At 44.7% G+C, this 15,482-nt stretch overlaps 1 protein-coding gene across 2 annotated transcripts in view; it reads right to left on the bottom strand.

Annotated features, from left to right (window-relative positions):
• Positions 1 to 87: 87 nt before the first annotated feature.
• Positions 88 to 15,482, bottom strand: part of LOC135507930 (tau-tubulin kinase 2-like) — a 35,028-nt gene continuing 19,633 nt past the window's right edge. Inside the window, exons 9-14 of one of the 2 annotated variants that reach the window (XM_064927732.1) lie at positions 12,746 to 12,956; positions 12,412 to 12,638; positions 10,912 to 11,527; positions 7,671 to 8,024; positions 5,683 to 6,725; positions 88 to 5,428 (exon numbers count right to left, since the gene is read on the bottom strand). In XM_064927732.1, the coding sequence (XP_064783804.1) occupies positions 4,930 to 5,428; positions 5,683 to 6,725; positions 7,671 to 8,024; positions 10,912 to 11,527; positions 12,412 to 12,638; positions 12,746 to 12,956 (2,950 nt within the window). In that variant the 3' untranslated portion in view covers positions 88 to 4,929. The remainder of the gene's footprint in view (positions 5,429 to 5,682; positions 6,726 to 7,670; positions 8,025 to 10,911; positions 11,528 to 12,411; positions 12,639 to 12,745; positions 12,957 to 15,482) is intronic. The other variant, XM_064927733.1, reaches the window with a different exon arrangement.

Here is a 15,482-nt window from a genome sequence, read left to right as displayed (position 1 = left end):
AATACTAGGCAAATGTGACATTTGCAATACAATAGTGCACTGTTGCAGACCACTTCTCAAATAAAATAAATAGGCAAACAGTTTAGGTGTTTTCTGCATGCTGAATGAGTATTTTATTTATAACCAGTTTATAAAAATAAAATACAAAATAATTGTAAACGAACAGAAAAAAAACACTGTACAAGGCAATGATATGGTACAAATGATAAAATAAGCATACATAATTACAGTTATGTACAATGTCGATCCTCCTCTTGTTACATTCTTTCCTTGTGACTGTACATACATTTCAAAACCGTTACATTGCAACACAGGACTAAAACGTGAAGAATTTCAAGAAATATCTAAAACTGAAGTCACACAAGCAATGGGTCTCAACGATGAGCATCACTACCCAATACATCAATTTGTTGTTGTTGTTTTTACATTTGGCCTTTTGGCCCAAAAACACAGTATCTGTGGCCATGAATGAGTACAATCATTGGACCACAGATACAGGTAGGCTATGACACATGTGACACCTTCACAATCACACCACCATACAGTCAGGGGCAAATCATAATCTCAGTCCAGAAAGTAACATTATAAACTGGGTGCTTTGAGCCCTGAATGCAGATTGGCTGACAGCCATGGTATATCAGACTGTATACCACGTGCATGACAAAACATTTATTTTTACTGCTCTAATTACGTTGGTAACCGGTTTATAATAACAATAAGGCAACAGGGGGGGTTTGTGGTATATGGCCAATATACCACTACTAAGGGCTGTATCCAAGCACTCCGCATTGCATAGTGCTTAAAAAGAACAGACCATTGTCCATATACCACCCCCCCAGGTCTTACTGCTTAAATATACCACTTTTTGTGCAATAATAACAATAAAATGCAAATATTAATGAATGGATTGATGATATTTTCCCAAAATCAGCAGCACTTTATTCCTTCAGCATTTTCCTTCTATTAAAGCCTTTAGTGAAACAATTAAGTTACGGTTAATCAAGATGACCTTTTAAATAAATACATTGAACTTTTTACAGGTATATATTAAACGTTTTGAGCAACTACAGCTGAAGTCAGTTAGCTTATGGAAGTTCCGAATATAATCTAGAATTGAAAAGATCACTCACTGCTTGGTGTGGTACTACTGTATATGTACTGTACATTCGTATCACAATCTCTGGATGTAAAAACAGAGCTTTATCATACACCTTAAAACACCTTCAAACTCATTTCTGATTCCAGAATCCAGACACAGCTCAGTGGTCAAATGGCTATTGGCTACTGCCGGTGACTTCAAACATTCTGTCCAGTCAATGGACAACTTGATTGGATCAAATTGGCCAATAAGAGCAGAGGTGCCCACAGAAAGAAAAGCTATATATCTGAAAGGCAAACACCAATACTCTGCCTCTAATCTGCTGGATAAATCATTTCCACAGATCTGTAAAGGCAGGCAAGACGGGACGGACAACACACCTATCAAGGATGGAAAGGGACTCGGAAGAACCCTATACAGTCTATGGAAGAACCTGACAGGAGCTTGGTGGCTAAGCAGTGGAGTGTTCCTCAGCACAGAGTAGACAAACAGACAGACACAGTTCAGTCATCCCTTGCTTACACAGCCAAGGAAAGAGAAGAGACATGATTAAGGCGACCGACTGACTGAACACTGTCTGTGTCTAGCCTTGGGATAAGTCATATCATAGCTGCTCTGTGAAACAGTTCCCACTAGATGGGCAGGCTGCAGAAAAACAAAATTAGCTTTTTGGTCTTAATTGAAGGTTAGGCATAAGGTCAGCACTGAGGTTAGGGTTAAGGTTAGGTTTAAAACCAGATTTTAAAAAGAGAACTTGTAGAAATAGGCTAGGGCTTATGATTTTGCAACTTGGCCAGATAGTGACGACGCTGTGAGACAGAGGGGTTTTTCAAGGTTGCCCACATGTTGCATAGATCATCAGATCATTAAGTAATTGATGGGGTTCCCGCTATGTTAAACACTATGCCCACATTTGTAGAGATCTACGTTGAATCAGATCTGTATCAGCTTGTCTGCAATGTAAGCAACCTGGAACGCCACCAGGCTGTATGCAGCCAAGTACCAAGACAATCTATCACAATGGACCAAGTAAAACAACTCACTTGACATCCAGTACTGTATATCATGACAGAGCAATGGAGTCCATCTCATAGAGCAGTGGTATAGTAGATTACTCCCACTGCATATTGGTTGTATAAGGTTTGGGTGGGAACCAGATTTTCATAGCATCTTACCGTTTTTGATGCACAAAACAATTTAGGCAACAGGGATCTTGATCCAGGAGGGAGTTGAATGTCTCTGTTATAACCAAGAAGCCTGATCTTAACATCTTGCCACTTAACTAGCAAGTTAGGAAACTCTATGCATAGCTGGAGCCCTGAGCTGGATATCATTTATTTGACACATTTTAGATTTCTTATAGCGATACTTAACTTACATTTATAAGCAGTGGCGTAGCACGCCCCCCCCCCCCCCAAAAAAAAAAAAACGTTTGTTGTTTTTTAAACGGTATTAAAAATTCTACCGTCGGTATTTCGCCAGCATCCTTTTTCAGGAGTATTACCGAATCAGTCAGTGCAGTAGTCCTAGGATTATGAGCGTTTGGAGAGCTAGAAAAGCAGATCAATGCTGTGGACCAGGTGGGACGATAAGAGTGAAGAGTGATCGAGATTGTGAGGAGAAATGGAAAACGAAACAAATTAAATATTCCAACCAAAATGCATACGGTACTATCCAACAAGAAGAAGAATTCCCTTTGACATTCACAATGCATTATGGGAACTGGTATGCTGCTTACTTTACTGATTGGTTGATTGTTTGGTTTCTCTCTTTTCTTGGTAGGCAGCGCATGCAAGGAGTAATAGTGCTGGAAGCGGTGGTTAGTTATATTACAGTATCTTACAAGCAGAGGTGGTGGGGAGAGGTAGCCCGTGTTTCAGTCGGTTTCTGCTATCATTCCACTCCTTGCTACTCCTTTTCATTCCACTGTTGGGCAATAACACGCAGTACAAGGAGTGGAATGTCAGAACAAAACCGGTTCTGGATTTCAGGCTAGAGGGGAGGGGGGAGGGGGAGGGGGTTTAGTAGGTAGAAGAAAGGTCAGGTGAGGGAGGTTTTAAATGATAGTGTTCATTGAAAATGTGGTTGGTTCTCAAACAATACATGAACTCTGAGGTAATAGTGCACACAACATACAGTATGTCATTACAAAAGAAACAAAACATTCTCTTGCACATGTTTTTTTTTTATCCTTTGGGAAGTTTGAAACACTGATTTGGTATACGATACATGATATTTATATGGTATAAATAGCATGACATTATTTGACATAAATATTGGACCTGTCATAACATTTAGACAAACAGGATATCAAAGTTTTCTTAAAATAATGTCTAGAATAAATAAAATAAAACCATTCACTTTGCTTCCTTTTCCTTATGGTGAATAATATAATGTTACACTCACATGAAGAGGACTGTCAGAAGCTGGCACAATTTTTGCAGGGGGTCATTTTGTAAAAATGAGAATCATAGCCTACTTTGTAGTGAAACCAGGAGCTGCCCAAAGTGCCAAGGCAAGGCACACATTAAGACAAGTGTTTATTATACAGTAATAATCATTATAACTTAGTGTTGCCTTGTATTCACTACTACTGTTATAAAGTTATCAGCAGGCTGTGTCCCAATTCTCCCCAAGTGTGCAGTTCCCTCCCATCCATGCATTTAAAATCGCTGGATTGGTGTAAGCATGGACAAGGCTAGGGAGGGTTGCCATCATATTTCTTACATCATTACTTTTACGTCCAAGGCAGAAGGGTAAAGAATTAGGACGCAAAGTCAGACTCCTTTCTCAAGAGGAGCATATAAAGGGAATCAAGGCCCAGTTACTAGTATTCAATCACACACTTACTTTGACATTTAGGTTCCCCCAATCAATCAATCAATCAATCAATCAACACAGTAGGCACAAGTAGGTGTGTGAGCTCACACACACACACACTATACGATTGTATTAAAGGAAGGATCGCTCAAAATGATCACTTCTTTCACTGATCGATCGATTGCTTTAGATGCCTTTGAAATAAAGGACCCTCGCTATACAGTACATCTGAAGTCAAAGACGGAGAGAGAGAGTGTAACTGGTGTGACAGGAGTGTCAAAATAGAAATAAATAGGATCTGTAGATAGTGTACATTTCTCTCGAGGGCTTCATGGCCATACATGTAGGCCTGCTATGCACTGCGCTCCAGAGGCCAGTACAGAGGAAACACAATAGAACAAGCCAATATAATAATGGTTAGTGATTAATACACAAGTGCTCATCCACTGAATTTCCACCATGAGAGTCCTAGGGTAATCTGAATGAAGTGTGTTCACTTTCACTGAGGAGATGAGGGAAGTAAGTACCCCTACATTTTACACACAGCATGACGCATCTGGATACTTTTTGCATGAGGTATGACCGCTTAAAGTGGGCATATAAATGAGTGATTAAACTATGACAAAATGGAAGGAATAAGAGGAGAAAGAGTGAAGGAGAGATAGAGGACAGCGGGGTGTGGGGAGAAACTGAACGGGGAGGAGAGGGGGGAGGACATTAAGTTCAGTATTCTCTGACAGAGGCCTCAGATCCTCATCATGATCGTCTGGTCTGTATGAACATCCCACCCTCTGCTGTGGCAACAACACTGACCCCCAGGGCCTACTCACAAAGCATCTCAGAATAGGAGTGCTGATCTAGGATAAGTTTAGTGATTCTTTATTATTTACGTACTTCATGAATAAGATTACAATGACAGAGGGGACCTGCTCCTACCCTGAGACGCTTTAATAAATAGACCCAGAGCTTCCTGTGGGCCAGGCTTGGACCAGAGCTGGAGTAGTGGGCCCCTATCTGCTGCTCAGCTTGCTGGAGCACTTCCTCTCTCTCTCCTCACGGCTGCAGACTTTCCCCCTGGGGGCGTGCTGGTGGAAGGGCCCGGTGCGGGCCTGGCGACCGCAGCAAGTCTCCTGGTGGTGAGGGTAGGAGCGCCGGGGAGGAGGGGGGGACCCGGAGAAGCTAGGAGGGGATCGGGACCGACCGAAACAAACCCCTCCTCCTCTCTCTCCCCCGCGGTGTTCGTGGCGGGAGGGGGAGGAGGAGACAGAGCGCTGTAGAGAGGAGGAGCTGCGTGGAGATGCGCTGGAGCTCCGGTGGTGATGGTGGTGGGGGGAGCTGGTCAGGCTACACATGCCCATCCGGGAGCCTCCGTGCTGAGCTGAGGAGCGGCCGTGGTGGGGGGAGCCGCGGACAGAACCACCACCATGACCATGGTGCATGAGCTGGGCCAGGCAGGTAAGGAGGTCTGAGTCGCTGGTGCTGCCCGCTCGAATTCGGTAACGCCTGAGCCTTGGGTGGAGGATGGAATATGGAGAATATAGGTTTGTAACTTTAGATATACATTGTAAATTGAGATCATTAAGGCAAAATGAGAGTAATTCAGCTGAATGATAGTAGCCTCATCCCAGATCTGTTTGTGTCCAAACAGTAGCATGACAATGACCATAGGAGTTGGCAAGGCAGCACAAACAGATCTGGGACCAGGCTACTATGACAGATGGCATAGACAGGTAATAAAAACTAATAATGAAGAGTTATATTACCTGCCCTCCACTGCAGGGCGACTGGGTGGCTTGCCCGGGGGTGGGCGTGGTAGGTACTGTGCAGCTCGCTCCTGATCTGTGGCCGGGTTAGGAAGGTTAACAGGGCGAGGGATCCTGCTCTTACGGGACAGGGGGCTGGAGGAGGAGGACAGGGAGGGGGCATCGTCCCCCTGGCGGTCGGAGCGTGACCCCAGGAATGACTCATCGGCCGTCTCAGAGCGGTCCGAGGCGGAGGACAGCTGTTCCCCACGGGGGAGTGAGGCCATCATGGAGCCGCGGTGGGAGAGAGAGGGAGAGGCTGTGGGAGAGGGGGCTGGGTGGTGGCCTCCTCCCTGGTGGTGGTGGGCTTTCTTCTGAAGCAGCTTCTCCATGGCAGAGCCAGGAGTGGGGAGGAGGTCCAGTAGACTGGAGGGTTCCAGGACAGGGATACGGCTCAGCCTGCGGGAGGGGTCCCTACGGGGGGCGGAGGGCAGGGAGGAGGGGGTTAGTGCTGGGGCTGGGTCACTGGTCTCCACCCCATCTCCCCTGTCTGGCCGGGGCTGGTCACTCTCATGGTCCTTCAGCTCTGGGAAGGCTCCACTGCTGCCATCCCCCTGGCCGTAAGCTGGGGGAGAGAGATGGCCGTTGACAAGCCCTAATACTGGGCTGTGGGGGGAGCGGGGGGAGCGTGGAGAATGAGAACGGGGAGAATTAGAACGGGGAGAATTAGGAGAAACGGGAGAGCGAGGGGAGTGCGGAGAAGACATTCGGCTTGGCACAGGACTGTGGGCTTTGGTATGGGTCTGGGTGTTGGTGTCTCCTCCGTTGACCATGGTATCTGCCAGGAGGTCATCCAGAGTGGTGGGACTGGCGGGCTGGCTGCCAGGCTGGGTAAAGGTATGGTTAGGGGTGGGCAGGCGCTCCTGGCCCTGGGAGGAGTGGATATCAGCGGTAGCAGTATTATCCTGCGGCTGCTTGGCCTCAGCTGCGGCTTCACCTCGTCTCTCCAGCAGGATGCAATGTGGAGCACTGTCTGAGCCTGACTGGGACCGCTGAGCTGTCAACTACAGAGAGAGATGGGGAGAGTGAGAAAGACAGCCGGAGAGAGAGAGAAATAGAGTCAAATGGCCACATTGTAAGAGATCATGTGAAAAGATTTAATTAAGATCAAGGAAATGTCAGTTAAGTTGTTAGTCAGTATCAAACCAGCAACAAGACAGACCTGGGTCAAATAGTATAGATAATGTATTTTATTTAACTTGGAGTTTTGGGACTATTCCATTGTACCTGGAAAGCTAAACTAAGTACCCCTCAAGTATTTGACACATGTATTTGACCCAGGTCTGCAATAAGAACAAAAACATTTACACAACCATGCATGGGACTACAAATGAGAGAAAGAGAGGGTCAGGTTGAGTTTTTAGAGAAAAGAGAGAGCGAATAGGAGAAGAGGAAAGGACAAAAGACAGAGAATCACCAAAACAAAAGTTACTGTCACGTAACCTGTTGTCATGGCTCCACATTCTAAACACACACATACTCCAATTAGAAAGCTCCCTGAGCAAGGTTGGGCTCAATTCAGTCAATTCAGGAAGTAAACTGACATTCAAATTCCAATGTTCAACATCGCCTTTCAATCAAGAAAAGTGGAAGTGCAATTTCCGTTTACATTCTAAATTGAAAGGGAATTGAAATAGAATTGACCGAATTCCTTCCCTTGACACGAGGACACATTGATCTGAGCGTGCTCAGTCTGCATCACAATGATCTGCTGTTCCCTGGAGAGAGCAGCCTGCCTGATGACAACACAACAACACAACAGCCAAACAAACGCACGAGCAGCAAAAGGAAACAAAAAAGAAGCAAACGGAACAACCAAACAAAACTTGTAAAAAAGGACAGGAAGAAACTAATAGCTGAGGGAGGAAGGTAGGCGGTGTGTTATGGTTAAGATAGAGACGACTGATTGGTTAGTGGCCTCAGGGCGGAGTGGGCGGCGTGATCATCACCTGCTGAAGTTGGGCACGTGTGATGCGTATAACGGAAGGGAACCTGCTGTTGGCGGCACCCGCCGGGATCGCGGGCAGTTTCCTGCGCCCGGTGGGCGATTGGTTACGGGCGGAACCGGGGTGAGGTGGTGGAGGTAGGGAGGCGTGGCAGGAGGAACAGGAGGTGGGACGGAGGAGGTGCTGTTGGTGGTTGGCTGAATAGCTGTGCCTCATTCCAGGAGGGTCCCTTTGGTGCAGGGGGTCCGACAGGGTGGTGAGGAGGGTCTGGGTGTGCGGGCTGGGGGAACGCAGGAGCAGAGGACTGGACGTCCTGGCCAAAACCTCCTCAGGCAGGGATGGAGGAGAGGTGGGGAGCTAAGAGTACGGGAGGAGGTGGGAGAGGGAAGGAGGGAGGGACAGAGGAAGGGAGGGAGAGGGGGATGGGAGAGGAGAGGACAGGAAGAGGAGAGGAAGTGTGGAGTGAGAGGTGATGAGAGGGAGGGTGAAAAGAGAGGGAAGGTGGTGAAAGAGGAGAGATGGTTTGAACAGGTAGAGTGCGGGGAGAGAAATAGGAAGAGTTGAAGGTGTGGAGAGAGGGTAGTGTGGGGGAAATGGGCGGATTGGCATGGGGGTGGGGGTGAGAAAGGAGGAGTATAGCATATATTTAAAACTTTGAGGGAGTGGACGGCGAGGTGGGAGGAATCCTGAGATCTAAAACGTCTCCTTAGAGGAATCGCATGAGTCAGTGTACAATCTATTTCTTCATATAGCACCGTTTGTGAAAGGGTCAACCCAGGACAAGAATTCAAGTGTAGAAAAATCAACATAGCAAATGAAAGTTGTAAATAAAGAGCAAATAATGATATCAAATGCAAATCAAAGTGCCCTTTCAAGCAACAGCCACTCTCAAAAAAAAACATTGTCTGAGGAGTATCTGTAGTTTTACCAAGCTCACACAAGAAAAGAAACAAGCTCACATGACATTAGTGATCACAATCACATTTCACTTCAATCCACAGCAAGATGCTACTGTTGACCCAGATGAATGAAGCATCCTACCGTGTCTAGTTCTGTGTAAGGTGTATTACACTTTTAGTAAACATTGCATGATATGTCTTTACCTGTGTGAGGTATTTAATAGTGACGTGCATTACAGTTAAGCATGTAATATAATAGTGAAGTGTGTTACAGTGAGGTATGTAATATAATAGTGAAGTGTGTTATAGTGAGGTATGTAATAGTGATGTGCGTTACATTGAGGTATGTAATAGTGATGTGTGTTAATGTAAGGTACGTAAATATAATAGTGAAGTGTGTTACAGCGAGATATGTAATAGTAAAGTGTGTTACAGTGAGGTGCGTAATATAATAGTGAAGTGAGCTCGTGAGGTGTGTAATATAATAGTTAAGTGTGTACCAGTGAGGTATGTAATGGTGATGTGTGTTACAGTGAGGTACGTAATATAATAGTGATGTGTGTTACAGTGAGGTATGTAATATAATAGTGAAGTGAATTACAGTGAGGTATGTAATATAATAGTGAAGTTAATTACAGTGAGGTACGTAATATAATAGTGATGTGTGTTACAGTGAGGTACGTAATAGTGATGTGTGTTACAGTGAGGTATGTAATATACTAGTGAAGTGTGTTACAGTGAGGTATGTAGTAGTGAAGTGTGTTACAGTGAGGTATGTAATATAATTGTGAAGTGTGTTACAGTGAGGTATGAAATATAATTGTGAAGTGTGTTACAGTGAGGTATGTAATATAACAGTGGAGTGTGTTACAGTGGGGTACGTAATATAATAGTGAAGTGTGTTACAGCGAGATATGTAATATTAAAGTGTGTTACAGTGAGGTATGTAATATAATAGTGAAGTGTGTTACAGTGAGGTATGTATTAGTGACATGTGTTACAGTGAGGTATGTAATAGTGATGTCTGTTACAGTGAGGTATGTAATATAATATTGCAGTATGTTACAGTGAGGAATGTAATATAATATAACAGTGAAGTGTGTTACAGTGAGGTATGTAATAGAAAGGTGAAGTGTGTTACAGTGAAGTATGTAATATAATAGTGAAGTGTATTACTGTGAGGTATGTAAAACAGTGAAATTTGTTAAAGTGAGGTATGTTATATAATTGTGAAGTATGTTACAGTGAGGTATGCAATAGTGATGCGTGTTACAGTGAGGCATGTAATATAACATTGCAGTGTGTTACAGTGAGGTATGTAATATAATATAATAGTGAAGTGTGTTACAGAGTAAGGTATGTTATATAATATAATAGTGAAGTGTGTTACAGTGAGGTATGTTATATAATTGTGAAGTGTGTTACAGATGATGTATGTAATATAACAGTGAAGTGTGTTACAGTGAGGTATGTAATAGAAAGGTGAAGTGTGTTACAGTGAAGTATGTAATATAATAGTGAAGTGTATTACTGTGAGGTATGTAAAACAGTGAAATTTGTTAAAGTGAGGTATGTTATATAATTGTGAAGTGTGTTACAGTGAGGTATGCAATAGTGATGCGTGTTACAGTGAGGCATGTAATATAACATTGCAGTGTGTTACAGTGAGGTATGTAATATAATATAATAGTGAAGTGTGTTACAGAGTAAGGTATGTTATATAATATAATAGTGAAGTGTGTTACAGTGAGGTATGTTATATAATTGTGAAGTGTGTTACAGATGATGTATGTAATATAACAGTGAAGTGTGTTACAGTGAGGTATGTAATAGAAAGGTGAAGTGTGTTACAGTGAAGTATGTAATATAATAGTGAAGTGTATTACTGTGAGGTATGTAAAACAGTGAAATTTGTTAAAGTGAGGTATGTTATATAATTGTGAAGTGTGTTACAGTGAGGTATGCAATAGTGATGCGTGTTACAGTGAGGCATGTAATATAACATTGCAGTGTGTTACAGTGAGGTATGTAATATAATATAATAGTGAAGTGTGTTACAGAGTAAGGTATGTTATATAATATAATAGTGAAGTGTGTTACAGTGAGGTATGTTATATAATTGTGAAGTGTGTTACAGTGAGGTATGTTATATAATTGTGAAGTGTGTTACAGTGAGGTATGTAATATAATAGTGGAGTGTGTTACAGTGAAGTATGTAATATAATTGTGAAGTGTGTTACAGTAAGGTATGTAATATAATAGTGGGTGTGTTACAGTGAGGTATGTAATATAGTAGAGGAGTGTGTTAGAGTGAACTGTGTAATACTAGTCCATGAGGTCCTTACCTGTGTGAGTACTTCCTCAGCCAGGCCCTCAGCAGGGCTAGTCGGGGTGATGGGGGGCAGGCTTCCAGGGGGGTGTCCCACACTCAGCTCCAGCCTGTCCACTCTAGGGGGTCCTGTCCTGGACCCTGGTGACCCCTGGAGGTTCCCATTCCTGTCCCCATGGACCTGACCAGGACTTGGGCTCCCCCTTGACCCCTGCCCTGCCCCCAGGGGTACCTCCAGCACCTCCAGGTCCTCTTCTTCCTCCTCAGAGGGGCTGGTCATAGCCTTCGCCCCAGTTCCTGTCCCTGGGGACTCGCTGGGCCTCTCCACCATCACCCACTCCCTGGAGTCCACCTCACCCCTGCCGGAGCTCAGGTTGAGGGCCACGAAGCCTCCGCTGCTTGGTGCCCCCTCGCCTTGCTCCAGGGAGCCGGGGGAGTGAGGGGAGACAGGTTTGGGCGAGCTACCGTTGGTGCCACCACCAGATATGAACTCCTCGTCATAGTGCCAGACTCGGTCAGAACCACCAGCTCGACCTAGAGCTATGGCACCAACAGCAGGTACAGACACACCCTGGCCCACCTCAGACCCCTTCTCCTGCTGCTGCTGCCCACAACCCTGCTGCTTCACTGAGCTGGAGAGAGAGAAATACAGACAGACAGGCTCGGTTGGGTTGTGTTTCAGAGGACGCACAGCTCTTGACCTTCGCCTCTCCCACGTCCGTACGGGAGTTACAGCAATGAGACAAGACTGTAACTACCAATTGGATACAGTGAAATGGACGCTTACTAAAGTGGTGACACCCATTGCATTTTAGAGTTTATACTCAATCCCCCCCAACAAGCCTGAATTAAAATAACAATTGTGCTGTTATACAATAGCCTAATATACAAAATTCAACAAAACTCTAGTAATCACCTTTGAGTGTGGACTGTGTTATTATGCATACTGGATGCCCTGGTTACCTTATGCTACGCTCCAAATGTTCTATCCATGAGTCTGGGAGAGAACGTATAGGCCAAGTCGATGATGTTGGTTCACGGATTGCGCAGGGTGGCTTAGTGGTTTGTCTATAGTGAATTTGTTCATTCCTTTCCCAAGCGCGTAAAGAGAGAGGGGCTGTCAACAGCTTAATAATATATATTTAGTTGGGAAAACATTTCTGTCGATGTTCCCAAACAGATTTCACTTAGTTTCCCAAAATTAATCACTAGGTAGCTGCAGGAACTGGGTTAGAGAGCCCATGGCATACAGAGTTTAGTTGGAATATCACCTGTCGCGCAGTGAGAGTCTGCTCCTCAAACGGGTTGACGCGTGAAGTGAAATAAGTGTTCTTATGAGCCCAGACATTTCTACATGCAATCCTGTGTGAAAGCAGAGTTCTGATGGTTGCCACTAAAAAGAGGAGGATCCCAGCTTTCTAGTGCTAATATATTTATTTCTCAGCTAAGTCCCATTCCTGGTTGTAAGTAATAGTGTAGAAGCATAGAGATACAGGGGGTTAGTAAGGGTACTGACCATGCCTCCAGGAAGCGTTCAGGGCTGGGCTTGGCCTCTAGGGTCAACCTCCTGTCCAGCTCAAAGCTGTGGATGTTACGAAGCTTCCTGAGCAGAGGACCACCACCGTCCTGCCCGGAGGCCCCCACCATCTCAGAGTGTACCCGGACAGGAGAGCCCAGACTGGGGTTGGCGTGTGGGCTCTGGAGACCCCCCTGGTTGTTGCTGTGCTCCTCCTCTGTGGCTGCCTGGTGGGGATGGAACCAGGGGATGGAGTGGTAAAGGATATGGGTGTGTGTATACATGTGTGCTGGTGTGTATGTGTGCGTGGGTGTGTTCACGTGTGTGTGTTTACCTTCCAGACAGCTGTCCTGATGCGGTTGCGGTCACGGTCCAGCATCTCCCAGACGTCAGCTTCCTGGTTGGCCCGGGGCATGCTGGGGGATCCAGGGAGGCGGTCTGGAGGAGGGTTGTTCTCCCCATTGTCACTGAGCTGCTCGTCCTGCAGCACGTCATCTGTGTTCTCCCTCGCCAGGTCCCCAGGGACCAGGGACGCATTCGCCATTCTGGAATTATAGAGTAGAGGTTACTATGGTGTCACTAACTGACAGCAACTGGAAGATTCATCCATTCATTCAACAGGTAGATTCATTCATTCATTCTGTAAAGAAGTGATAGTTGTTTTTAAAACCAGTGTGCGATTGTGAAAGAAACAAGAAACCCCTAAACCAGGGGTGTCAAAGTCAAATGGACGGAGGGCCAAATAAAAAATTTAGCTACAAGCCGAGGGCCGGACTGTTCGAATGTTCATTGAAAAATTTTTAAATGACGCATATAGTCTAGTGAACCTAATTGAACCTACTGAAAACCTAACAAATATATTCCAATATGATCAGATAAATAAAGCAATATTTTCTTATGGCTCTGTCAGTAATCTTTAATTTTCAACAGACACAAAAGACAAATTTCCTTTATATAAAAATCCCCATAACATGAACATTAAATGAAAGAAACCGGTATTCAAGGCACCATCAGTAGCCTATATTTTCTATTTTAGCAAAAGTGGGCTAAATTTACTTCAAAGAAAAAAACAATAATAGCAATTTTCTATCATCCACTCAACTGAAATATTTTTAAAATATAATTGGATTGAAATACAATAAAATAAAGTGCAAAAATCTATTAATCAAAAACAACACTTTGTTTAAGGAGAAGTAACATGCAGTGAAAACAAATATTAAACTTTAACTTTTAAACTTGAACTGAGTAAAAACTCTAAATATGTGATTGCACAGTAATGTTCACTTGTTTGAGGTTGAGGGTGATACTTGGTGGTGTCCCATCTTTTCCACAAGTTCATCAATGTTCGGGGTAAGGCTCTGAGCTGAGGAAATCCTCAGAATTGAGTGGAGGTGTTCAGCAGTAAGTCGACTTCTGTGTGATGTTTTGTTCAGGTTCATCAAAGAAAAAAGTTGTTCACACAGGTATGTGCTGCCAAACATAGACAACGTTTGAGCAGCCTGGATGCGCAGCTGGGGCATTGTGTCGGGGAGGAAACGGGCGAACTCCGCAGCACCCACTGCCGCATATTTTGCCCTCAGTGCATCATTGCATTGGAGGTCAATCAACTCCATTTGGAGGTTTGGTGGTGAGCTTTCCACGTCAACAGCAAATGGGTTACCGAGCAGTTCCAACCTGCTTTTTTGTGCTTCAAAGTCAGCAAATCGGCGTCGAAAGTCAGCGGCAAGCATACCTATTTTATCAGCCAACTGTGCGCTCGGGAACGCACTGGTAGAGAGCTTCTCTTTCATGGTCTGGCAGCTGGGAAAGTGGCTCAAATTTTCTTTCCGCATCTGCGTCTCCCACAGAGTCAGTTTGGTTTTAAATGCCTTCACTGTACTGTACATATCAGAGATGACATGATCCCGACCCTGCAGCTGCAAGTTCATTGCATTCAGATGACTCGTAATGTCACACAGAAAAGCCATTTCACACAGAAACATTTCGTCTCGGAGTTGTGTTGTGTCTTTCCCTTTGCTGTCCAAGAACAGACAAATCTCCTCACGAAGCTCGAAACATCTTTGAAGCACCTTTCCCTGGCTTAGCCATCGCACCTCTGTGTGATAAGGCAAATCACCATGCTCCGTTTCTAACTCCGTCAGAAATGCCTTGAACTGGCGGTGATTCAAACCTCTGATAAAGTTAACTGTGCGCGTGATGATGCTCATTACATGCTCCATTTTCAAGGCTTTACCGCACAACGCTTCCTGGTGTATGATACAATGATAAGCTGTCAGCTCACCTGTCGCGTTTTCCTCTTGCATCTTTTCCCGTATCTTCGCCACCAGTCCGCTCCTGTGTCCACACATCGCAGGTGCCCCGTCGGTTGTCAAACCCACGAGTTTTTCCCAAGGCAGCTCCATCTCATTTACACATCTTGACACCTCTTCATACAAATCATGCCCCGTAGTTGTGCCATGCATAGGACGTAAAGCCAAAAACTCCTCTGTCACGCTTAGGCTGGAGTCCACTCCGCGGATGAAAATTGACAACTGGGCAATGTCAGAAATGTCGGTGCTCTCATCCACAGCCAAGGAATATGCAATGAAATCTTTTCCCTTTTTCACAAGCTGCTCTTTTAGATTGATGGACAACTGGTCTACTCTCTCGGCAATGGTGTTTCTGCTCAGACTCACATTTAAAAAGAGTTGCCTTTTTTCTGGGCAAACTTCGTCACAAACTTTAATCATGCAGTTTTTGATGAAATCCCCCTCCGTAAATGGCCGGGCTGATTTAGCGATCTCTTCTGCCAAAATAAAACTGGCCTTGACAGCAGCCTGGCCTTGTGATTTGGCTTTTTTGAACAGAGCCTGTCGAGATTTGAGGCCTCGTTTTAATTCCTCTGCCTTTTGTAGCCTTTGTTCCATGTCCATATTCTTGTTTTTGTCCGCGTGTTTCGTTTCATAATGTCGTCTCAGATTATACTCTTTCAGTACCGCCACACTTTCTCCACACAGAAGACACACAGGTTTTCCAGCTACCTCCGTGAACATATACTCCGACTCCCACCTTGTTTGAAACCCCGGTTCTCA

This window comes from Oncorhynchus masou, chromosome 21 (genome assembly GCF_036934945.1).
Source record: "Oncorhynchus masou masou isolate Uvic2021 chromosome 21, UVic_Omas_1.1, whole genome shotgun sequence".
Taxonomy (NCBI): Eukaryota; Metazoa; Chordata; class Actinopteri; order Salmoniformes; family Salmonidae; genus Oncorhynchus; species Oncorhynchus masou.
This window is presented reverse-complemented; position numbering and strand designations above follow the sequence as displayed.